The sequence below is a fragment of the Capricornis sumatraensis genome, chromosome 13 (assembly GCF_032405125.1).
Source record: "Capricornis sumatraensis isolate serow.1 chromosome 13, serow.2, whole genome shotgun sequence".
NCBI lineage: Eukaryota > Metazoa > Chordata > Mammalia > Artiodactyla > Bovidae > Capricornis > Capricornis sumatraensis.
In genome coordinates this window covers 53,131,847-53,158,184 of record NC_091081.1, presented here as the reverse complement: position 1 = coordinate 53,158,184, position 26,338 = coordinate 53,131,847, and the positions used below count along the sequence as shown (strand labels likewise).

General features: G+C 41.6%; 1 protein-coding gene across 1 annotated transcript in view; it reads left to right on the top strand.

The window, feature by feature from the left end:
- The first annotated feature begins 486 nt into the window (after positions 1–486).
- The window catches only part of CYB5R4 (cytochrome b5 reductase 4), a 118,969-nt gene continuing 93,117 nt past the window's right edge, over positions 487–26,338 (top strand). The window contains exons 1-2 of the mRNA XM_068985336.1: positions 487–659; positions 7,738–7,891. Of these exons, the coding sequence (XP_068841437.1) occupies positions 585–659; positions 7,738–7,891 (229 nt within the window). The 5' untranslated portion in view covers positions 487–584. The remainder of the gene's footprint in view (positions 660–7,737; positions 7,892–26,338) is intronic.

The window sequence follows — 26,338 nt, the reverse complement described above, 5'->3', positions numbered from 1 at the left end:
TAAAGGTTAAGTGTTCTCTGCACCTCACAGGAGTGCCTGTTTGCATTTGACATCTCAGCTCTTAAAAGTTCTCTTTTCTGTACAGACTGGTGCCTTAAAAGAGTTTCTGGCAAATCAAAATGCCTTAGTAGTGTTATTTTATTCCATATTTCAAGCAGTGTGATGGTAGTGCTTTAACAATGGACAGACAGTTGTGTTCTGGGTTCACAGGCATCTCTAAAAATTTATTCTCAGATTCGGTCAGCACCAAGGCTTAGCAACAGCTTCACTCTTTAATCTTTCCACGGAATAGCTGTCACCTCCTTGCAGTGCTGAAATTCAGGGTACAGGACGAACTGGGCATGCGTAGTTTTCACTGGTTCCACCCCTGCCCGCTCTCCATTCGCCCCGTTGGCTTCGTCCCCACGCGGCCTCGACGTGCTGCGTCATGGCGCGCCTCACCCTGGACGACCCCGGAAGTGGGTCGGGGGCTTGGCCTCTGCCCGGCCTCGGAGCCGGAGCGGGAGGTGTTACTCCACAGGCGTTGAGCTGAGCTGTCGAGTTGGGCGGCGGACCCCGGGCAAGGCCCGGGCGAGGGGTCCAGGATGCTGAACGTCCCTTCCCAGTCTTTCCCGGGCCCCAGCTCGCAGCAGCGCGTCGCCTCCGGGGGGCGTAGCAAGGTAAGCGCGCGGCAGTCCTCTCTTCCTGCCGGGATCTCAGGCTCCGGCACAGTCCGTTCTCTCCTTAGGTACTCTCTCCCTCCTCCTGTCTCCACCTCTGGCTTTCGTCCCCTCCTACCCTTGCTGGCGATCTCTTTCAGATCCTATGTGTTCTCCAGTCCTGGAACTCTCTTAACCTCCATCTCTTACCAGCTGGTCTTTTTTCTTTCCCATCCCTTTATCCCGTTCTGTCAATTCCCTTCTTCCAACTCTTTTCCCCGCTAATCAGATTCAGATATAAGGTAATGCCAGGCTCTGTGCTTCCCATATTGTAGGTACTCTGTATCGGCTTCCTTATAACCTGCTCTCCGTTCTTTTGTTCACTTTCTGAAGTTGTGAGCAATCTGGGTTCCCTAGAAGAGGGGAAAAGCTGGGCAATAGCTACAGTGACCAGTGTTTATCCCGCCAAGGGTGGGGACTCCAGGAGCTAGGGAAGATTGGAGAAGAGAGAACAAATTTCTATATACAAACCTCCGGTTAGGTTTAGGGACACATCTCCAAGTCACACTGCCTTTCTCTCTTCCTCTGGTACTTGATTGTTTTATCACTGTCTTTTATACTGATATCTGTTGCTAATTTTGAAGCTAATGTAATGCTCTTTAAGTTTTTGTTGAACATAGTTACTGTTACCAACAAGTGGGATGCAAATGTGTTTTATATTTGCAGAATTTAATCAAATTGTCTCCCATGTTCATTGCAAAATGAATGTTGCTTGCTCCTGTTTGTTAGTTCCTCATTCTATAACCACATCTTCATGTTTTGTTTTCAAGACTTCCACCTGATCAGGCCATTCCTTTCTTCATTTCTGGACTCTTGAGTCTTTAGCATTAACATCATTTGGGAACTTCATCAACTTTGTTTTCTCCACATGGACCTGGAGCTTGACCCTAGGTCAGAATTATGGGTTCAGAGATCTGTAGCTTTCATTAGCCTTTCAGAAGTCTGTAACCCCAACTATAATAATACAGCTGAAATTGATTAAGTGCTTACTGACAGCCTGAGTGCTTTACATGTATTACCTTGTGTAATCTTTCCAGTGACCCTGTGAAGTGGGTGCTTTTGTTATCGCCATTTCACAGCAAAGGAAACAGGTTAAGAAATGCTGCCTTGAAAGAGGCTTATACGATGTGACGCCAATGGTGACTTTTCTTTTATTGCTGTGTATATCGGCCAACCATCCAATCACTTGTCCTCTCCTCGGGGCTTGACCTGTTTCTCTCCTTAAATGCTTGGCTAAATAGTAGAAACTTTGCAAAGAAAGAACCTCTGAATTAGAATATGAGAGTTGCTGCCCTTCTCCTTTAAAACTACCAGCCATGTTCTCAATATCATTTAAAGGAAACCTATGAGTGTTTGGGTCCAGAAAGTGAATAAAATAAGATTATTGTGCAATTCACACTCAGACTGATTTTTGTGTTTTTTTTTTTTTTTCCCCCTTTGTGAAATTGTTGCTGAACTGAACTTGGGTTCACTTGCCTGACATGCAGCAAAGCCAATCCACTCACATTGGGTTGTGGTGGAGGAAAGTACAGCTTTTATTTGCAGGGCATCAAGCAGGCAGAGGAGAAGAGGGTGACAGAGGATGAGGTGGTTGGATGGCATCACTGATGCAGTGGACGTGAACTTGGGCAAACTCTGGGACATGGTGAGCGACAGGGAGGCCTGGCATGCTGCAGTCCATGGGGTCTCAAAGAGTTGGACTTGGTGACTGAACAAGAAGAAGCAGGGAGAACAGGCAGCTAATGACCAAAAGACCCAAACTCCCTGATGGCTTTCAGGCAAAGATTTTTATATTCAGCATTTGAGATGAGAGTCTTAAGGTGCACGGTTAGCTTGTGGATCTCTTCTGTTTGGTTGCTGGTGAGATAACATGGTGATATTTTAGAAATATCAGTCTTTTGTCTTGTTCCAGCCAGTCTAGGGTCTGTATGCTTCTGGTTAGCAGTTTCTATCCCTTGAGGTTCTGGTTTCTGTAAAGCAACTCAAGGACATTAGATTGTTAACTGTATCCATTCAGGAGGGACTAGGAGTCCTGTGATTATGTTATTTTCTTGCTTGACCAATGTTCATTGGTTTTTGCATTTTCTCACATCTGTAGTCATTAGCTATTTGAGTCTGCTTTTTGGAATTAGGGGAAGGCCTTGGAGGCTAAAGCTTTTTCTAGAAACAAGAAGTAGGGACATGAACCTGGGAGGGTCCCTCAGGGCCCTGCTCAATTTCAAAACAGGCTAATCTGGAACATGTGAGAACCTGTGCCAGGATTGTATGAAATAGGTTGTGGGTGAGAAGACAGAACTTAGTTGGGGAGATTTGTGTATCATAATTGTTAGAAGCATGGACTTTTGAGTGAGAAAGATTCATTCTTTTTCCATCTCTACCTTTTAGCCTCTTTGAATCTCTTTCCTCAGTTGTAAGTGGGAATAATATGAATAGTACCCATTTTATAGGATTGTTCATAGGATTAAATGAGCTAATGTTTCTCTCAGCACAGTCCTGGGTTATGGTAAGCACTTACTAGATGTTACTAGCTTGTAGGCTTTTATGCAAACCTCACTGATTGTTGAGGGATTGCTGTGTGGAAAAACCCGTAGCACAGTGCCTGGTACAGAGAATGCACTCAGTATGGTAGCTAATGTTATTTCTAATACACAACTAGTATGTATTTATTGAGAACCTACCATATGCTAGAGATGTGGTCTTTGTTGGGGAGGGAGAAATTTCCACTCTTATCCATCCCTCTTGAGTTCTTGTAGCTAGACGGATAAAGTTGACACAAGACAGATTAGCAGTAGAAAAGATTTAAATTTTATTCTTGCTTTTAAGTTTTAGGCAATAAATTTGATGCTGAAAGCTCAGCTTCCATGTATACTGGTGCTGAATCAAATCTTGGAGACAAGAGTTTCGGGTGAAGTAGGAAAGGATAGCTTTATTGCTTTGCCAGGCAAGGGAGTCATGTCAGGCTCCTATCCTCAAAACCGCATGTCCTAACTTGGGCAAGATAGTGACAAGTTTTGTTGTAAAAAAGGGTGTGATCAGCTCATGGACAATTCTTCCTCCGATGGGTTGGTGGTGAGGTAAATAGGAGTTGCTGGAAAAGACCCTGCTGCTGACAGAGATTGAGGGCAGGAGGAGAAGGTGGCAACCGAGGATGAGGTGGTTGGATGGCATCATCAACTCAACAGACATGAGTTTGAGCAAATTCCTAGGATAGTGAAGGACAAGGAAGCCTGCTCTGCTGTTGTCCATGGGGTAGCAAAGAGTCAGACACACAACTGAGCGACTGTACAACAAATAGGAGTCAACATTGACAACCTTCAGGTCCAGCTGCTCTGGGGGTCTATATGTGTGGGCAGCATACCATAACTTCCCCCACCTAGAAGGGGTTTCACTATCAGCTCAAAGATACTGTTGGGCTTCCTAGGTGGCCCAGTGGGTAAAGAATCCTCCTGAAATGCAGGAGACACAAGAGAGGGTCAGGTAGATCTCCTGGAGGAGGAAATGGCACCCCTCTCCAGTATTCTTGCCTGGGAAATCCCATGGACAGAGGAGCCTGGCAGACTACAGTCCATAGGGTCGCAAAGAGTTGACACGACCGAAGCAACTGAGCATGCAGACTTGATGGGAAACAGGACCTTGTCCCAAGACTGCTCTTGACTGTTTCTCCCTAGTCTCACCACCCCTCCCTTCCCTAATTAGCAACTGCTTGAATCTGCCCATTGGAACTCAGGGAAGGTCACAGAGGCTTAATGAAGGCTGTTGCCAATAATCAAAGAAGTGAGGGACACAGAAAAGCTCTGTGCCCAGGAACCCAACAGAGCCCTGCACAAAGAAACTTAGGTCTGGGTACTTAATTAGTAAGGAATTTAAGCAAAGTTTGGGCTTGGGTAGTAGATTAGTAAAGAAGTAACACAGCTTGCTCATAGACTTTTGGGCCCTGAATTTCCTACCTCTGAGAGAAGGATGTCTTTCTACCTTCCAGTACAGGAAGGACACTTTCCACAGGGGAGATTTGTTTCCTGCTTTCAAGGAGACCAAGAGGGTGGTCCAAGTATTCATCTTGCATGGCCTGCGCTGGGCGCCAACAGCTCTGTTTTCAAAGAGTTTAATCCAGTGGGCTTCACAGTTATAAATGCCTAAGGACTCTAATAGTCTGTTATGACCATGAAGAAGTTGGTGCCGGAGAAAGCTTCTGGAGGAAGTAATGTCTGTGGCTGGGAGGGGTGAATCATTTTCCATTTGCCTAAAATATAGAACTCTAGTATTCGTGCCTGGAGAATCCCCATGGACAGAGGAGCCTGGTGGGCTACAGTCCATGGGGTCACAAAGAGTCAGACATGACTGAATGACTAGAACGACTAAGCTCAGCATAGCAAAGTATAGAATGGCTTCCCAGGTGGCTTAGTGGTAAAGAGTCCGCCTGCCAATGCAGAAGATGCAGGAGACGCTGGTTGGATCCCTGGGTTGGGAAAATCCCCCAATGGAAGTCATGGCAAGCCGCTCCAGTATTCTTGCCTGGGAAATGCCATGGACAGAGAACCTTGGCAGGCTACAGTCCATGGGGTTGCAAAGAGTGGGATGAGACTGACTGAACACGCACACTTGCAAAGTATAGAATGGGAAGAGACGAAAGTTCAGACATGAAGCTGGTGAAGTCAACTCTGACCAGATATAAAGGGCCTGGTCAACCTCTGTGGGGAATTTAGAAACATTACAAGAAATATGAGGAGCCACTGACGGAGACAGGGCCCTGGATTAGATCTGTGTTTCCAAAAGATAACTTTTAAATACCCTACAGGTGTGGAATGGTGAAAGAGAGTTATTTTGGTTTGGGATAGGAAAGATCATATGTGTTCTCACACTTTATTTATGAATACCAAGGGACCTAGAGAGTTGTAGTTAGTGATGGTAAGAATGGGATGATGAGGATTAGTAAGATGGAATGTGAAGTTGGCAAGGCACCACAGACCTATTAACCTGGCTACTTTGGGGACAATTGAATGTCTAAAATAGATATGATTAAAGGAACTGAGATATGTGTTTTAGTCCCTTTGGCCTTCTCTAACAGAATACCATAGGTGCCTCATAGACAACAGAAACTTATTTCTCACACTTCTAATTGATCTCAGAAACTTATTTCTCACACTTCTAATTGATCTCAGGTCAGCTCGACCTGCAGCAGCTTGAAGCAGGGCTTCGGTTCCTGGCCAGAGTTTGAGTTGTGGCGGTGAAAACACTGAATCCTAGCCAATAGACTAGTGGTCAGTGACAAGGCTCTGGACCTTCGGTTTTGCAGAAAAGATTCCCACAAAGATGGAAAGTGGTGAAACAAGTAAAGTATTTATTGAGAGGAAAAAGACTATAGTACATGTGGGTAGACACACAGGCAGACTAAGAGAGTTGCTGAGTCGTACCCTCATGGCAGTTTGAATTACTTACATGGGGCATATCTTCTGGGTTTCCTTTGCCCAGTCATTTTGATTTCCCTGGTTTAGAGTCTGTATTTGGTATATCTCAGAATCCTCCCGTGTGTGGGGGCACATCTTTTAGCCAAGATGGACAATGAGGCTGTGGGTAAAGAGCATCAATTGGCATCAGTCCCCTTTTGACTTCCAAGGAGCCTTTCTGCACAGATGTAGTCAGGGAGATCTCCTTTCTCAGTTGTCCAGCTTTTCTAGTCTTGGAGTTTTGGTCCACCAGGAATGAATCTCCAATGACTTTACCCTGGGGGTGCCCATCTACCTCCTGCCTCATCGTGACTGGGAATTCCAAGATCAGTGTAAAACTGGCCAGTTTTGTTTCTGGTGAGAGCCTGATTCCTGGTTTGTAGCCATCTTTTCGGTGTCCTTACTTGGTGGAAGAGGCGAGGGAGCTCTCTATATGGCCTCTTTTATAAGGGCCTTAATCCCAACAACGTCATCACCCACCAAAGGTGCCACTTCCTAGTACCAGCACATCAAGATCAGCATTTCAATCTAATTTGGTAGGGGGATACAAACATTCAGTCTATAGCAATAAGCTTCCTCGAATAATGTGACTGCTTTTACATTAAACAGCTATCTGGTACTATGTTACATACTAGTTATACAGGTTAGATGTGTGGAAAAATTTCCACTAGGGTGTCTTAACTGGTTAAAATACTAATCACATAATAATACCCCTTATCTAAAAGCCTTGAAAATGTATTAAAACCCTGTAAAATCCCAAACATCTTGTTATTAGACCCTCTGAACAGGTGTAGGCAAAGTTTTGTGGACAAGGCCAGATATTAAATGTTTTAGGCTTTGAGGATGTCTTAAGGCCTCAAACCGCCACCACCAGCACCAGCACCACCGCAACCACCAGCACCACCACCAGCACCAGCACCAGCACCACCGCAACCACCAGCACCACCACCAGCACCAGCACCAGCACCACCACGTGTAGAAATTATTCTTGGCTCAAGGGCTACACAGAAACAGAAACAGGCACAGGCCAGTTTGCCAGCCCCTTCCCTAGAGTATGGCAGTTTTATTATTTTCTGTTACTTGATAACCTTTGTTTCTCGGTGGATGGATTCTTAGAAAACATCTTTCTGTCTCACGCGAGTTCTAATAGCCTGTGTATGTTGAAAGTCTGGAAAGTCACCTTTAGCCAATTGTTTCTGTTTTCTTCTATCAAATCTCATTTGATTTTTTAAGGCAAAAAATTGTTGGTCCAGGTTAGTAAGCCGCAATAACATATTAGTGATAGAGCCAGGACCAAAACTTTTCTTCTGACTCTGGGCTCAGTACTACCCTTGGACTGTGATTTCATTAGGTTGACATTTGTGTCCAGAATTTCTAAACCCCATCTCATGGCCCAGGTGTTAATGTTTCATTTGTAATTCTAATACACCCTCCTAAAGATGGAAGAAGATTTTTAGAATTTTTAGATTTGTTTTCTTATCCTTTTGAGTGGGAATCAGACTAATGAAGTGTCCTGAAGACAAGCAGCAGAAGAGGGTAGGAAATTCAGCTGATTTGAGGAAGCCACATTGAATTCTTCCCTTTTCCTTTTTGAGGTCCCTCTGAAACAGGGCAGAAGTCTCATGGATTGGATTCGACTGACCAAAAGTGGAAAGGACCTAACGGGATTAAAAGGCAGGTTAATTGAAGTAACTGAAGAAGAACTTAAAAAACACAACAAAAAAGATGACTGCTGGATATGCATAAGAGGTAAGTGGAATTTACTATGTACTGCAGAAGGTTTTGGCGGGCTTTCCAGTTGTAATGCTGTATACCTCTTGGCCCTGTTACTTTGTAATATGATTCACAGTTAGTAACAAAACGTTAGTTACAGTTAGTAACTATAAACAGAATTTTCAGTTACTAACAAACATTTGCAGTTAGTAAAAAACATGTCTTATGCTGGACAATAAATAAATTCTTTAATTCTGAATTTGAACAGTATTTCTCTCTAAATCACTATTCATACAGTATCCCTGTACTGTATTCCCTTTGAAAGAAAACAAGGGTTTGACAGATAATATAATACAAAGTAATAAAATTATTCAACAACATCTACTTTAAATGCAATAATGTTCCACCGTTGTGTCTTACAACAGAATTCCATAGGAAAAAAGTGTCTCTGAGAATCTAAAGTAAATCAGAAAGCCCACATTAAAGCAGGATATTTTGTTCTCATTTGCAGCAATTTTTGTTACGTAATCCATGTTTATTAGCAGTATTAGTTACCTGATTTTCCTAGCCCACAACAAATTAGAAGCACCAAACTGGAAATACTGAGTTGGCCAAAAAGTTCATTCAAATTTTTCCATAAGATATTGTAGAAAAACCTGAACAAAGTTTTTGACCAACTCAATAGGTAGATTGAGAGAGTAAGCAGAGAAGTAGAACAGTAGCTGATGGAAGCAGATTTTGTGGTGTCTGCCAACCTGTCATGGGGAGGGAAGCAAAAACAATGAAGGGCTTACAGCTATATGCTGGTTCTCCACAGAGAGTCCTTGAGTCATCCAGAAAGAGTTCAGTATATTTGCTATCCTCAGTTTAAAGAAGAAAGGAAATGCATCACTTATTGCTGTTATCACTGTTGTAATTTTATCATTGCATAATTTTGACTTGGGGTGTGTGGGTGTGTGTGTGTTAGTCACCCAGTCATGTCCGACTCTTTGTGACCCCGTGGTCTGTAGCCTACCAGGCTCCTCTGTCCATGGAATTCTCCAGGCAAGAATACTGAAATGGGTTGCCTTTCACTTCTCCAGGGTGTTTTCCCAACCCAGGGATTGAACCTGGGTCTCCTGTATTGTGGGCAGATTATTTACCATCTGAGCCACCAGGGAAGCCATTTGTTGTTAGTTATCCTAGTAACACTGTCACCCATATGAGGGCAGAGACCATGTCAGTTACCTGCCCTGTCTTCAGTGCTTGGTACATTGAGGTCATCCCTTTGTTGAACTAGTGCAACACTTATCATTTTCCAGAAATTTGTTTACTTGAATAGGTGTCTGGTTGTCACAATCAAGGATAAGATAAATGGAAAGACACCAGTAGCCCTGTTAGTTTGCTAGGTAGGCACAGACAGTATAACAAACTGAGTGACTTGAACCATGAAATTTATTATCTTCCAGATCTAAAGGCTAAACTTTGAGATCAGTCTTTGGAGTTGCTTGGCTTTTTGGAAAATCGCCCTGATCTCTGACTTCATCTTTATATGACTTTCCTCCTGTGTGCTTGTTGGTGTCCAGATTTGCTGTTTTTAGAAGGACACCAGTCATATTGGAGAGGAGCCTGCCTGATTCTATCATGACCTCACCTGATTACCCCTGCATTGACCCCGTACCACAGAAGGTCATGTTCTGAAGTACTGTAAGACTTTAACATCTGAGTTTGAGGGATACACAAGTCAACTCATTACAGATGGAAGTAGTGTGTAGAATGTTTTCCAGCAGCAGAGGGTATGGAACCTTCCAGCAGGGGCTGGGATAGCTTGTCCCAAGACAGATGCTCTTTGGGAAGTTTCTCAGGGAAATAAACTGTTTCTAATACCCTTCCTGCCTTCTGTGCTGCAGACCCATTTACCAAGTACAGGTCATGGCAGCAGGTGCCATCCCCATTCTTCCTGAGTGTCTTCTGCTGGCCTCTGTGAGGTGGAGGTCAGTTTTCCCATGAGCATCTCTCAGCTGGTCCAGGCTACAGGCATGTCTGACCTGTTTCTGCAGTAGGAAGCCACTTTTCCAAAAAAGTCTCTCATGTGAACCCTTCACATCCTAATGCTGTTAAATAAATGAGTCACTGTTATAGTACAGTCATACTTTATTATTCATTTGATATATTGATGGAGACCAGGAACTGGTTTGGTATGTTTGAAACATAATACATGTTGTTCCCAGCTACATATCTCCGCAGTGATTTGAATGGCTGACACTCTTCCAGTGAGGTCATTGATTTAAGGTTAAATTCTTTTAGAGTTTCTATTGAAGAGTATATTCTACCCTATTAATAAGACTTCTCCCCCAGTTGCCAAGTAAGATGTCTTTTTTTTTTTCCCTGTTGACAGAGTTTGGTTTTTAATTTTAATAAAGAAGCAGTTGATGGAGACACTGCCCTGGGATCCTCCACTCTAGCAGGAGAAAGTAAATGACTGTTGGACAAGACCCGGAGAAGTACCCTAGGAGGGCTGTAAGAAAAGTGAGATCAGATTTCAGGGAGGGAGACATAGGCTAGGAAAATCAGAGATGCTTTTGTGATAGAGATAAGCCTTGAAACGGTGTTGAGGATTTCAATGGGAAGTGAGGCAGAAGTGCACCCAAGTGGAGGGAAATGCATAACTAAGGGTGTAGACACAGAAAAGCTGGAGGTGTGTTCTGGAGCTTAACCTGCCTGTTAAGAGAATTATAAGAAAGGAGACTATAAAGGCATGTTAGGGAAGATTGCAAAGGACCTTGAAAGCCAGACTGAGAAATGTATTCTTAATTTTGATAGCAGCGTGAACTATTGGAGGTGTTTGAATGTGGGAACAGTATGATCAGAGATGGCCTTGGAAAGATCAGTCTGGTGGTGGGTGTAGTGAATTGACATGAGACTAGGAAAGTTTTTAGCTCGTACAAAAGTTCAGGAGGTAATAGATAACCCAGGAGGTTGTCAAAGGCAACAAAGTAGGATGAACGTGAGACAGATTACTGGTAATTTCTGACACAGTCGTCTAGGAAAGTAGAAGAAAGCACAGGACTAAATGTAATTCTTTTTCTTCTTAGTTGTTCTAATTTAAAATATTAATTATATCTTCTTGAATGTATGCCAGATCTAGCTTCGTAGGTCAGAGATAGTGTTTGGACACAAGTTTTAATGAAAGCTATACCACAGAGAAGCACGGATCATGGTATAATTTTTTTTTTCTCCTTTTTAAAGTATTCTTCATTTTCTAACAATTACACCATTTTTATATCAGTTCAAATTTCAGCTTGATCAGCCCAAGAGAGACATAAAATGTCTCTATAGAAAATATTTACTTTAGTGTGTAATATTTAATATCGGCAATAGTGTAGTGTTAGTTACTCAGTCATGTCTGACTCTTTGCAACCCCGTGGACTATAGCCCACCAGGCTCCTTTGTCCATGGAATTCTCCAGGCAAGAATACTGGAATGAATAGCCATTCCCTTCTCCAGGATATTGGATTACATGCTCAGTCCTATCTGACTCTTATGAACACCATGGACTGTAGCACGCCAGGCTCCTCTGTCCATGGGATTTCCCAGGCGAGATTACTAGAGGAGGTTGCCATTTCCTCTTCCAGGGGATCTTCCTGACCAAGGGATCAAACCCACATCTCTTGTGTCTCCTGCATTGCAGGTGGATTCTTTACCCATTGGGCCATCAGGGAAGATTTCTACCCCTTTTATCTAGTAACTAACAGAAAATTCTTGGGATTGGCTCTGATCGGCACAGTTTTGATCATGTTCTCATTGCTAGAATAGTGGTTCTATTTAGGGGGAAACGGTGTAACTTATTCACTTAAACCTAGGTTACAAATTCATCCTGTAGCCTTGAGAGGGGCCAGACTGAAGTATCAGGGAGGATATGACTCCTTGAACAAAAAGTGATGCTGTTGCTGGAAGTGGAGTGGATGCTGGAGTTAATGCCAGCACAGAAAGTAGAGTACCTTGCCAAAGGCATAGCTGATGAGAATGGAGCCACTATTTTAACCTAGGCAACTTGATTCTAAGGTACTACATTGCCCTGCTTCCTGTTTTATCATATTCAACTCTAGATTGGATCCTTGCTTAGCCTTTGTGCTGTAACCCACTTGTGAGTGCCATTTGTGAACTAATTCATTATGAAATTACAGTGAAGTGCCTATTACTTGCAGCTCTTCTCATGTGCTAAATAACATTACTAATTAAAAGTCATACAGGTTTTTCTGTAAGATATTACCACAAAACCTGAATGAAGATTGAGACTATCTTTATTTTTAGAAATCTAGTGAAGTATAGCTTTTACTTTTTTGTGTGACTTTCTGTGTAGTTGTCACTTGGGCTATAAGTTTTACCTTTCTCTTTCTGTGTATTGGTTCACTCGTGTAAGCAATAGTTCTTGGGATCGTCTATGTGTCATGCACTGTACCAGGTCCTGGGTAGTGACCTGGAAATTTAGAACAGAGGTGGCCCCTGCTGTTATGGCATTTATAATCTAGTGCAGAACATGAAGTGTTAACCAAGACTGAGGAGTGTTGTGAAAGAGAGGTCTGCTGTGGTAAGAGTGAAGATTGTGGAAGACTGAGCAGAGATGAAAGATAAATGGGTGTTAACCAGACAAAGAGGAAAGGGAACAATATTATAGGTTCTGGAAAAAGCATGTGCAAAGTCTGGATGGTGTGACTCTGTGAGGGAAAAAACGGTGTATATGTATACATATAACTGATTCACTTTGCTGTACAGTAGAAACTAACACACTATTGTAAAGCAACTATACTCTAATAAAAATTAATTAAAATAAATTTTCTTTAAAACAGCTCAAATGCAGCATATCGGTATTCATTGTGAATATGAGGAACTTCAAGTTAGTGATACCTGTATTCTTTCTTCTCTCCCTTTCTTCTCTCCCTTTTGTTAAAAAGTCAAAAATTTTCTTTCTAAGGCTCACTCACTCTTTTCTAAGTCTTGACCCTTTATGTGCTCCTGTCAATTCTCTTCAGCCTCCTCTGATCTCAGGGAGTTGTTTAAACATTATTTAAACACAGTGAAGAAGGCTGAGCGCTGAAGAATTGATGCTTTTGAACTATGGTGTTGGGGAAGACTCTAGAGAGTCCCTTGGACTGCAAGGAGTCCAACCAGTCCATTCTGAAGGAGATCAGCCCTGGGATTTCTTTGGAAGAAATGATGCTAAAGCTGAAACTCCAGTACTTTGGCCACCTCATGTGAAGAGTTGACTCATTGGAAAAGACTCTGATGATGGGAGGGATTGGGGCAGGAGGAGAAGGGGACGACAGAGGATGAGATGGCTGGATGGCATCACTGACTCGATGGACGTGAGTCTGAGTGAACTCTGGGAGTTGGTGATGGACAGGGAGGCCTGGCGTGCTGCGATTCATGGGGTCGCAAAGAGTCGGACACGACTGAGCAGCTGAACTGAACTGAACTGAAACACAGTTCATTCTCCCAACAGTTTCTTCCTTTCAGTCTTCTCTTTTTTAGCCTGATCCTCTTGGAACTTGCTTCTTCCTCTGGGCTTTCTTCCTCAGCATTTGATATAAGACCTCTGTTAGAACATGTTAGGTTGGTGCAAATGTAATTATGATTTCACACCATGAATTTGGGGCTTCCCTGGAGACTCAGATGGTAAAGAATCTGCCTGCAATGTTGGAGACCTGGGTTCGATCCCTGGGTTGTTAAGATCACCTGGAGAAAGGAATATCTACCCACTCCAGTATTCTGGCCTGGAGAATTCCGTGGACAGAGGAGCCTGGCAGGCTACAGTCCATGGGGTTGCAGAGTCAGACACGACTGAGTGAGTTTTACTTCATCATGAATTTTAAGTCGTTATAACTAGGCTCAACCACTTTTTTATTAATCAGAATAGGAACCATTACAGTCAACACATTTTTGCCAACAATAAATAAGTTTGTTTATTCTGTAGCATAAAAATTTGTGCTCCAGAATTTGATGGACTTTTAGAAAGCATTTTCTGCATCCTGCTGGTTGTGGAAGTGTCTTCCCTACAAAAAGTCATGATGTTTGAAGAAATGGTAGCCCGTTGGCAAGAGGTCAGATGAATATGGTGGATGAGGCAAAACTTCATAGACCAGTTTGTTCAACTTTTAAAGCATTGGTAGTGTGACGTGCGGTTGGTCATTGTCATTGAGAAGAATTGGGCCCTCTCTATTGACCAATGCCGGCTGCAGGCTTTGCAGTTTTCAGTGCATCTCATCGATTCACTGAGCATACTTCTCAGATATAATGATTTTGCCAGGATTCAGAAAGCTGTAGTGTATCAACCCAGCAGCAGATCACCAAACAGTGACTTTGACCTTTTCTTGGTTCAAGTTTGGCTTTGGAAAGTGCTTTGAAGTTTCTCAGTCCATCTGCTGAGCCAGTCGTTACCTTTTTGTTGCACATCACAATCCGATTGATAAATTATTGTTGCATTGAATAAGAGAAGATGGCACTTCCAAATGATGATTTTCTTGATTTGTGGTCAGCTCATGAAGCACCCACTTATCGAGCTTTTTTCCTTTCCAGTTTGCTTCAAATACCGAACGACCATAGAATGGTCATTAGCAGTTCCTAGGCCAAATGTGGTGTTGATGTTGCAAGCTGTCTTCACTGCTTTATGACCCATTTTGAACGTCAAGAAAATCACTCAAATTTGCTTTTTGTCTAACATAGTTTCTATAATCTAAAATAAATATAAAATAAGCAGCAAGGAATATCATTAGCAAAAAAACATAAAAGCAAGAAATGTGCATTAAAATTATATGTAACATAACTATTTATTTAGAATGTATTCCAATATCAAATGGCAAATTTCAACAATGCATAAACTTCAATTACTTTTGCACCCACCTACTATATTATCTTTTGGGACACTTCATCTATTTCTGTCTTTTAATTTAAATTGAGTTTCATGGTATTAATATACTGTTTCTCTCCCTACCCCTAGCATCTAGTACATGGCATGGCTCATGGTTAGTGCTCAGTAAGTATCCTTTGAATCATGTAGAACTTTCAAACCACCTTTGGTAGGCCTATTTTAATGATTTCACAAAATAGTAACCAGTTGAGAGACTTGTATTTTTGCTATTTCCAGATGATTGGCTCTTGGAGTTAGGAAATATATCAGTTCCTTAATCAAAATATTTGTTATTTCTAGACAGTTTTCTGTTATACTCATGGTCAGTTATTCATTTTGGGGTCTCATAGAATGTAAGCTGCAGCCTGATGGAGCTCATATGTTATCTTTCCTTGTACAGCTTCATGTTTTCTTTTGCAGGCTTTGTACTCAGCAGGGGTTAAATAAATATTGGAGGTTTTCTTCAGGGCCATTTTTAGTCATTAATATTTTCAGTTAAACCTTTTATTTTGAAAAAGTTTCAAACTTACAAAACAAAAAAAAAAAAACTGTGTTTGACTTTTTGTGACCCCATGGACTACACCATGCCAGGCTTCCCTATCCCTCACTATCTCTTAGAGTTTGCCCAAGTTCATGTCCATTGATCAGTGGTGCCATGCAACCATCTCATCCTCTATTGCCCTCTTCTCCTTTTGCCTTCAAGTTTTTCCAGTACCAGAGTCTTTTCCAGTGAGTCCGCTCTTAGCATCAGGTGAGTAAAGTATTGGAGCTTCAGCTTCAGCAAAACCCCTTCCAATGAGTATTCAGGTGTGATTTCCTTTAGGATTGACTGGTTGGATCTCCTTACAGTCCAGGGAACTCTCAAGAGTCTTCTCTGGCACCATAGTTCAAAGGCATCAATTCTTGGGCACTCCACCTTCCTTACTGTCCAGCTCTCACATCCATACGTGGCTACTGGGAAGAGCTTTGACTGTAGGGACCTTTGTTGGCAAAGTGATGTCTTTGCTTTTTAATACACTGTCTAGGTTTGTCAAGTGTCTTCTAATTTCATGGCTGCAGTCACCATCCACAGTGATTTTACAGCCCAAGAAGAGAAAATCTGTCACTGCTTCCACTTTTTCCGCTTCTCTTTAAAGTGATGGGACCTTGAACTGAAGGGGCCAGATGCTGTGATCTTCGTTTTTTTAATATTGAGTTTTAAGCCAGCTTTTTCACTCTCCTCTTTCACCCTCATCAAGAGGCTCTTTACTTCCTCTTTGCTTTCTGCCTTTAGAGTGGTATCATCTGTTGTTGACATAAAAGTGAAGTTGCTCAGTTGTGTCCAACTCTTTGCGACCCCATGGACTGTAGCCTACCAGGCTTCTCTGTCCGTGGGATTTTCCGGGCAAGAATACTGGAGTGTGTTGCCATTTCCTTCTCCAGGAGATCTTCCTGAGCCAGGGATTGAATGCGGGTCTCCTGCATTGTTGACATAGTCATCATTATATTTTAATGAATCCATTTTTATCTTCACTGTTAACTTATTCCTTATACCTTTTTGTCATCTTTGTTTTAGTCATTACACTAAGGGTTTATGATACTCATTTTTAATGTATCACAGTCTACCTTCAAACAGTATTATACCATTTTACATATAGTATAGGAGTATATAGGATATACTTCCATTTCTTTCTCTTGTGTCTTGTCTAATCCTTGTTATTTATTCTGCATATTCTATACATCCTGCAATATATTACTGTTTTTGCTTAGACTGTCACTTATCTTTTAAAGAGATTAAGAAAATGGAAAAAGTTACCCATATTTTTACCACTTTCAGTGCTTTTTATTTCTTTGTGTTGATCCAGATTCCCCTTAAAGACCCGACTTTCACGTTTCTTGTAGTACAGGTTTTCTGGCAACGAATTTTCAGCTTTACTTCATCTGACAATGTCACTGTTTTGCCTTCATTTAGGCATTGGGTGTAAAATTCTAGGTTCAGCTATTTATCTTCCTCAGCACTTTAAAAATATCACACCATCTTCTAGTTTGCATAGCTGAGAACTCTGTTGTTATTCTTAACTGTTTTCTTGTAGGATGTAAGGTTTCTCTCTCCTCTGCCTGCCTTTAAAATTTTGCTGTTTTCCCACAGTTTGACTATTAATATGATGTAGTTTTCCTTTTATATTTTCTACTTCAATCAGTGAAGTCACTCAGTCCTGTCAGACTCTTTGCAGTCCAATGAACTGTAGCCCAGCAGGCTCTTGCATCCATGGGATTTTTCCAGGCAAGAGTACTGGGTTCGGTTGCCATTTCCTTCTTTAGGGGATCTTCCCGACCCAGGGATCGAACCCAGGTCTCCCGCGTTGCAGGCAGACGCTTTACCATCTGAGCCACGAGGGAACTACTTGGAGTTCTCTAAATTAATTTTGGAAGTTTGGGGCCATTATCTCTTCAAGTACTTCTACTCATTACTTCTTTTGGGATTCCAGTTGCAAATATGTTAGTCTGTATTATCCCACGTTATTCCAGTTTACGTATTCTTTCCAGTTTCCTTATTCTTTCTTCTACCAGTCTGCTGATTCACTCTTCAGAGGAATTCATCTTTCATCTTTCATCTCTGTGCTGAACATTTGTTAAATGTCAACCTTATTTTCTACTAGATCTTCTAATATATTAAAAGTTATTTCAGTGTCTCTATCTGATAAGTTCCAATATATACATCATCTCTAAGTGTGAGTCTGTTGCTATTTTTCTCTCTTCGCAGTGGTTTTTATCATTTTGAAAAATGTTTCTTGTAATTTTTTGATTGAGTGTTACACGTTGATTATAGATGAAGAGTAGAACCTTTAGATATATGTAAAGGTAAAATGCTAGGATACTGAAAGAGGAACTCCCCAGGTCAGTAGGTGCCCAATATGCTACTGGAGATCAGTGAAGAAATAAGTCCAGAAAGAATGAAGGATTGGAGCCAAAGCAAAAGCAATACCCAGTTGTGGATGTGACTGGTGATAGAAGCAAGGTCTGATGCTGTAAAGAGCAATATTGCATAGGAACCTGGAATGTTAGGTCCATGAATCAAGGCAAATTGGAAGTGGTCAAACAGGAGATGGCAAGAGTGAACGTCGACATTCTAGGAATCAGCAAACTTAAATGGACTGGAATGGGTGGATTTAACTCAGATGACCATTATATCTACTACTGTGTGCAGGAATCCCTTAGAAGAGATGGAGTAGCCATTATGGTCAACAGAAGTGTCCAAAATGCGGTACTTGGATGCAATCTCAAAAATGACAGAATGATCTCTGTTCGTTTCCAAGGCAAACCATTCAATATCACAGTAATCCAAGTCTATGCCCCAACCAGTAATGCTGAAGAAGCTGAAGATGAAAGGGTCTATGAAGACCTACAAGACCTTTTAGAACTAACACCCAAAAAAGATGTCTTTTTCATTATAGGGGACTGGAATGCCAAAGTAGGAAGTCACGAATCACCTGGGGTAACAGGCAAATTTGGCCTTGGAGTATGGAATGAAGCAGGGAAAACGCTAACAGAATTTTGCCAAGAGAATGCACTGGTCATAGCAAACACCCTCTTCCAACAACACAAGAGAAGACTCTATACATGGACATCACCAGATAGTCAACACCGAAATCAGATTGATTATACTCTTTGCAGCCAAAGATGGAGAAGCTCTATAGTGAGCAAAAACAAGACCAGGAGCTGACTGTGGCTCAGATCATGAACTCTATATTGCCAAATTCTGACTCAAATTGAAGAAAGTGGGGAAAACCACTAGACTACTCAGGTATGACCTAAATCAAATCCCTTATGATTATACAGTGGAAGTGAGAAATAGATTTAAGGGACTAGATCTGATAGATAGAGTGCCTGATGAACTATGGACTGAGGTTCGTGACATTGTACAGGAGACAGGGATCAAGACCATCCCCATGGAAAAGAAATGCAAAAAAGCAAAATGGCTGTCTGGGGAGGCCTTACAAATAGCTGTAAAAAGAACAGAAGCGAAAAGCAAAAGAGAAAAGGAAAGATAGAAGCATCTGAACGCAGAATTCCAAAGAATAGCAAGAAGAGATAAGAAAGCCTTCTTCAGCGATCAGTGCAAAGAAATAGAGGAAAACAACAGAATGGGAAAGACTAGAGTTATCTTCAAGAAAATTAGAGATACCAAGGTAACATTTCATGCAAAGATGGGCTTGATAAAGGACAGAAATGGTATGGCCCTAACAGAAGCAGAAGATATTAAGAAGAGGTGGCAAGAATACACAGAAGAACTCTACAAAAAAGGTCTTCACAGTCAAGATAATCATGATGGTATGATCACTCACCTAGAGCCAGACATCCTAGAATGTGAAGTCAAGCGGGCCTTAGAAAGCATCACTACGAACAAAGCTCGTGGAGGTGATGGAATTCCAGTTGAGCTATTTCAAATCCTGAAAGATGATGCTGTGAAAGTGCTGCACTCAATATGCCAGCAAATTTGGAAAACTCAGCATTGGCCACAGGACTGGAAAAGGTCAGTTTTCATTCCAATCCCAAAGAAAGGCAATGCCAAAGAACGCTCAAAACTACCACACAATTGCACTCATCTCACATGCTAGTAAAGTAATGCTCAAAATTCTCCAAGGCAGGCTTTAGCAATACGTGAACCGTGAACTTCCAGATGTTCAACCTGGTTTTAGAAAAGGCAGAGGAACCAGAGATCAAATTGCCAACATCTGCTGGATCATCGAAAAAGCAAGAGAGTTCCAGAAAAACATCTATTTCTGCTTTCTTGACTATGCCAAAGCCTCTGACTGTGTGGATCACAATAAAGTGTGGAAAATTCTGAAAGAGATGGGAATACCAGACCACCTGACCTGCCTCTTGAGAAACCTATATGCAGATCAGGAAGCAACAGGTAGAACTGGACATGAAACAACAGACTGGTTCCAAATAGGAAAAGGAGTACGTCAAGGCTGTATATTGTCACCCTGCTTATTTAACTTATATGCAGAGTACATCAATGGAAACGCTGGGTTGAAAGAAGCACAAGCTGGAATCAAGATTGGCGGGAGAAGTATCAGTAACCTCAGATACGCAGATGGCACCACCCTTAGGGCAGAAGGTGAAGAGGAACTAAAAAGCCTCTTGATGAAAGTGAAAGAGGAGAGCGAAAAAGTTAGCCTAAAGCTCAACATTCAGAAAATGAAGATCATGGCCTCTGTCCTATCACTTCAAGGAAAATAGATGGGGAAACAGAGGAAACAGTGTCAGACCTTATTTTGGGGGGCTCCAAAATCACTGCAGATGGTGACTGCAGCCATGAAATTAAAAGACGCTTACTCCTTGGAAGAAAAGTTATGACCAACCTAGATAGTATGTTGAAAAGCAGCAACATTACTTTGCCGACTAAGGTCCATCTAGTCAAGGCCTTTTTTTTCCCAGTGGTCATGTATGGATGTGAGAGTTGGACTGTGAAGAAAGCTGAGTGCCAAAGAATTGATGCTTTTGAACTGTGATGTTGGAGAAGACTCTTGAGAGTCCCTTGGACTGCAAGGAGATCCACCAGTCCATCCTAAAGGAAATCAGTCCTGGGTGTTCATTGGAAGGACTGATGCTAGAGCTGAAACTCCAGTACTTTGGCTACCTCATGCGAAGAGTTGATTCATTGAAAAAGACTCTGATGCTGGGAGGGATTGGGGCAGGAGGAGAAGGGGACGACAGAGGATGAGATGGCTGAATGGCATCACCAACTTGATGGATGTGAGTTTGAGTGAACTCTGGGAGTTGGTGATGGACAGGGAGCCCTGGCGTGCTGCGATTCATGGAGTCGCAAAGAGTCAGACACGACTGAGCGACTGAACTGAACTGAACACCTTTTCTGGTAATTAGGATGAGTCAGTCTAGTTTGTTGAGCTAAGTTTGGGGTGGTGATTATCGTTACCATTGGTGTACCACTGACTGCAAATTCCTCTCGCAGTAGGTTAGTACTACCTTGTTTTTGATGTGAAGACTTCAGTGTTAGAGGAATTTTTTAGTTGCTCCTGTACCATTCTTAGCTGACAGCTTGCCCTATATACTTAGGAAGGGTCTCTCATCACATTCTTCCTAAGTCTTCTCTTCACAGTCTCCTAGGGGCAGACTGATTTTACTTGTTTGATGTAAGAATTAGGTGCTGGAAGGAGTTTTGCAATTTTCCTGTTTGAACCTCAATCTTAGGCCGGTTCTGTTACCTGAGCCCCAGGGGCAGAGCTTTCTCAGTGATTCTGTCACTTCCCCACTGCCTCTGACTCAGTGCAGGGTGTAAGAATGCAGGGAGATTCTTGTCTGTGGCAGCTGAGCTTTGCTTTTTATCAGAAGGGGAGGAGGAGAGCAGGGCAGAGGGTGTGGGGGTGAGCAGTTTCGCTGTCTGTCTTCCAGTACTAGAAGACATCTGGTTCATATCAGTGTAGAATCTGGCCTGAGTGGGCTTTCTGTCCCTCTTCCAGTGTTTGGCTTGCATTTGCCTCACTTCAGTGCAGACTAAAGGAGGATGTATGTTTCCTGCTCTTTCCAGCAGCAGCTAACCTTTGTCTGCTATCAGTGCAGGGACTCGCATATGGGAAGCTTTACTGTCCTTACCCAGCAGACTGCTTTTGCTACCTGTCAGGGTTGATCTGTGACATGGGTCAATTGCTTGCTCCTTCCTCAGTAGTTGATCATCACCTTGTGCTCCTGCAGGCCTCAAATGTAGATGAACTTGTCTTGGTTCTCCTGCTCTAGCTGCAAGTCTTGAAGCAGGTACTATGTACCTGGACCACCTATGGGCCTTTCTCAAATCTGCTGTGTTCACGCTTTTTCATGATCATCTCATGAGGTACAGGGACCATGATAAAAGAATTGAGTGGGTGCAGAATCCCCTTGTGTCTGGGCCTCTTGGAGTTCTAAATTGACATACTTGGCCCTAAAAGAGTTTGTTAAAATTCAGTTGTTATAGCAACATTTTTTTTTTTTTTGTTTTGGTCATGCTGCACAGCATGTAGGACCTTAGTTCCCCACCCAGAAATCAATCCCACACCCTCTGCAGTGGAAGCGCAGTGTCTTAAGCACCAGTGCTTAAGTCCCAGCAACATCTCTCTTTGCTGTGCTCTGTCAAAGGTGATGAGAAGTGGTTCATGTGTCCCATTTCCTCAAAGGGGCTTGTCATCCTGTGGAATTTAGAGTCCTAACCACTGCACCACCAGGGAAGTCCACATCACTACATCTTAATTAATCTTCGTAGCTTGCTTGTTTTGGAAAATAGGAAATAACTCAAAGCACAAGGACATAGTTGGCCTTTTTTTTAATAGCAGGGCAGTTCAGCGCTGGGGTAACTGTCATTGGTAGCCCTGAGGCACAGACAGAGGGAAATTGTCACATGGAATAGGGAAGAGGGGTTTGGAAAACTGATCCTTTAGAGATAGGATGCCTTGCTTAATACTGTTGTATGTTGTAAATCAGTTTAAGAATAGTAAAGATAACTGTTGTTAATAATGTTTGGTCATTATTCTTTCTAGGAAAAGTTTATGGATTTTTTTTCCCCAAAATACTCAAGAGTATAACTGACTGGTCAGACTGCTGGTTAATTTTTAATGCTTTTACATGTCAGTTTCCTTTTAGTTAAATGTCAGGACTATTTTTCCTAGTACTAATAATGTCACATAGTAATGTCACATAAGATGACCTTTGATAATTTTGCCAGTCAACCTTCTGAAATGCTGGAGACCTTTATTACATTCCATTTCAGTTTTCCTGAGCAAACTAAGGCATCCAGACCAGATTATTTTAGCCCTTTTGTTAATTGGGCTGGCCATCATTGAAGTTGTTTGGTGCAGTTTGAATTTCTAAGTTATATTCAGGACAGTTGCTACCTGATTCTCATTTCTCTGAGGTAGTGCTGGTCTCATTTCTAGTCTCCCCACCCCGCTCCTAAAAATTGTGCAGCAGAACTTGACAGTAAGTACTTAAGAAACTAATTTTTTTTTTATAAAATGTGTGTTTATTTATGTATTTTGGCTATGCTGGGTTTCGTCGTGTCACGTAGGCTTCTCTAGTTGAAGTGCACAGGCTTAATTGCCCTGCGGCACATGGGATCTTAGTTCCCCAACCAGGGATTGAACCCAAAATCTCCTGCGTTGGAAGGTGGATTCTTAACCACTGGACCGTCAGGGAAGTCCCAAGATAATAATTTTAATTTTAGAGGCTTTGGTCAAATGTTCTGCCCCTTCATGGTGACAGTGATGGCCCAGAAAACTGAATGGAAGTCCATGTATACAGGCAGAACATTTTTTTATCAATTGACTGGGGGCAGTGGCAGGAAGGGCTTCCCTGGTGGCTTAGATGGTAAAGAATCCACCTGCAATATGAGAGACCTGGGTTCCATCCCTGGGTTGGGAAGATCCCCTGGAGGAGGGCATGGCAACCCACTCCAGTATTCTTGCCTGGAGAATCCCCTTGGACAGAGGAGCCTGGCAGGCTACAGTCCATGGGGTTCGCAAAGAGTCGGACAGGACTGAGCAACTAAGCACAGTGGCAGGGATCCTCAGCCTCCTTTGTCTAAGTCTTTTTCTTTTAGGCTACAATTTTCCAATCATCTGCAAATGTTCTGCTGTGATGGGTGGTAGGAGGTGGATCTTGTTAATATTTTGACACATGAACTTTTACTTCTTGTTTTCAGTTCAGGCCTCTCCTCCACTAACTGTGCTGTTTCCCTGAGGGTGCTGTATCTCATTGCCCTAGGGAGTAAGCCTTCACTTCTTATGGATTTAGGTAGGGAGGGGCTTGTTACTTGGTTGTATGAGATGCAGGAGAGGATTTAAGCATCGTATTGCTTTTTATATTGAATTGTAGACCGTCCTACATGCTCACTTTCAGAACTACCTGGGGTTTCTGATTACTGCACCTTTTGGGGGTTCTGTTGCACGTACTGGCTCCCCTCCAAATTACACCTAGGCTTTATTTCACCTTTCTTCACTCAGTTAATTATTGCTTATCATTTACTTGTCAGTCTTCCAAAATTTTATTGTTGTCTTCTCCTCTTCAAATTTTTGTGCCTTGCAAGGTTTTGGATAATAGAGTATTTTAGGACTTCCAGATTAAAAGCACTCATTTGCCTCTCACACTCCTCAAATCTTTCTAATGACTACAAAGAATAAATAAAGATTTGAGGAGTGTGAGAGGCAAATGAGTGCTTTTAATCTGGAAGTCCTAAAATACTCTATTATCCAAAACCTTGCAAGCCAACATTCTATTTATTGTTCTTAAATACCAAGGCCCCCAAAAGATTTAATCCTCTTAATCATTATAAAATCCATTTGTCTTTCATTACTTTCTTTTCCATTTGTCTAGATTGAAAGTAGCAAGTTAACTGCCTAACTTTCTAAAATAATGTGCAGAGTTCTGCTTTTGGTTATAGCTGGTTAGCTCCTTTTGGGCTAACAGTACTGCAAATACCAATGATAAACTCAGTACAACATATTAAAAAAAAAAAAAGCTATTGAAAAACACAGGTGAGCAGCCAAAAGCAGACAGAAACTAGAGGGTAAGATTCATCTGTACTTGTAAGAAGGAATTATCACCAGGTGAATTGCCATTTCTTATGGATTTAACTTGAGGTCATGCCCAGTTTGGTATTGTGAAGGGTGACTGAAATTTAGATGTAGACCCCCAGTCTTGGCTTGAAGAGTTTGGAGTTTGACTCCAGTCAAGTTAAATGCCTGCTGAAATAGTCAATAACCTTTGGAGGAATGTAACAGAATCCAGAATTTGGCTGGCTTAAAGAACTAGATGACACAATTTGGAGCCTTTGTACTAACTGAAAAATGAGGAAGAAAATACAGAAAAAGTGATCCAGAGAGGAGTATAAGCTGTCTAAATCTTGCATATGGACAAACTCTGGGCAGCCTAACTAAGGCTAAAAGGATTGAACAGAGGTTTTAGTTTTCATTCCCCTACAAGGGAAACAAGAGTTTGGAGTTTGACTCCAGTCAAGTTAAATGCCTATTAAAATAGGCAATAATCTTTGGAGGAATGTGACAGAATCCAGATTTCCTACAACATATTATTTACAATGACCAGAATATAATGCAGAGTTTCTAGACATGGTCAAGGGAAAAGACAACTCTTTGAGATTGACCCTGAGGTGACCCATATGTTGAATTTAGTTCACAAGGATTTTAAAGTACCTATTATGACAATACTCAAGGAAGTAGAGAAACATAGATTATATAATAAATGAACAAATATGAAATCTCAGAAAGTCTCATCATTTTTCATAATGAACAAATAGACTATAAGAAATGGGAATGTAGACCTGAGAAATGCTAAATATGAAATAAAACATTTTACCAAATAGGCTTAATAGCAGATTGGAACTAACAAAAGGAAGCTTAGTGAACTTGCAGATAGATTAATAGGAATTATCCAGTCTGTAGAACAGAGAGGAAAATGACCCAGAGTGAAATGAATGAAGGCTCAGGGACCTCTGAGATAAAATAAAAATGTCTAATATATGTTTATTGGCAATTCCAGAAGGAGAGGAATGGGAGAATGGTACAGAAAAGTATTTAAAGAAATTTTGGTCAAAATTGGTGAAAGGCCTAAAATTATCAATTCAAAATGAAAGAAAGTGAAAATTGCTCAGTCTTGTTCATTTCGACCCCGAAGGCTGTACAGTCCATGGAATTCTCCGGGCCAGAATACTGGAGTGGGTAGCCTTTCCCTTCTCCAGGGGAATCTTCCCAACCCAGGGGTTGAACCCAGATCTCCCACATTGCATGCGGATTCTTGACCAGCTGAGCCACCAGAGAAGCGAAGCATGGCAAATCCACACATGATCAATACAAAGAAAATCACATAGGGGCACATTATATTTAGACTGCTGAAAGCCAAAGATAAAGAGAAAATCTTGAAAATAACCAGAAGTAAAATAGCTGGACCCTATAAAAAAGGTTGCTAAAGATTAAAAAAAAAAACAAAAACCATCAACTCTAAATTCTGTATCATTAAAGCTACTTTAAGGATACAGATGAAATAAAGATGAACTTTTTTGGATAAACAAAAACTAAGAATTTAGTATCAGCAGACCTATAACTACAAGGAACTCTAAAGGAAATTCATCAGGTTAAATGGTAATGATACCAGATGGAAACTCAGATCTTTAGGAGATAGTAACTGTGTGAGGAAACAAGGATTAGTCTTTTCTCCCCTTATCTTTTAAAATATACATGACTTTTTCAAGCAAGAACTATAACATTGTGTTGTAGAGCTCCTTAAAGTGGCAGGAATGGAGTGTGGTAAACGGTTCTTACATTACATGTGAAGGGGTTACAACATTAACTGAAGTAAACTAGTTAAGCTTAAGGATATATATTGTAAGTAATGCCTACAACAGTCTCTTAAAATGAAATTCTAAAAACATATTTGGTTAGCCCAAAAGAAGTCACTGAAAGAGGACTAGAGACACAAACAGAAAACTTGGAGGGGAAAAAAAAAGAAAACTTGGGTCTGGGGAGGGAGGCTAATAAGAAGGTAGCTCTGAATTCAGTCACATCAGTAATTAAGTGTAAATGTAAATTTTTAATGAAAGAGAGATTTTCTGT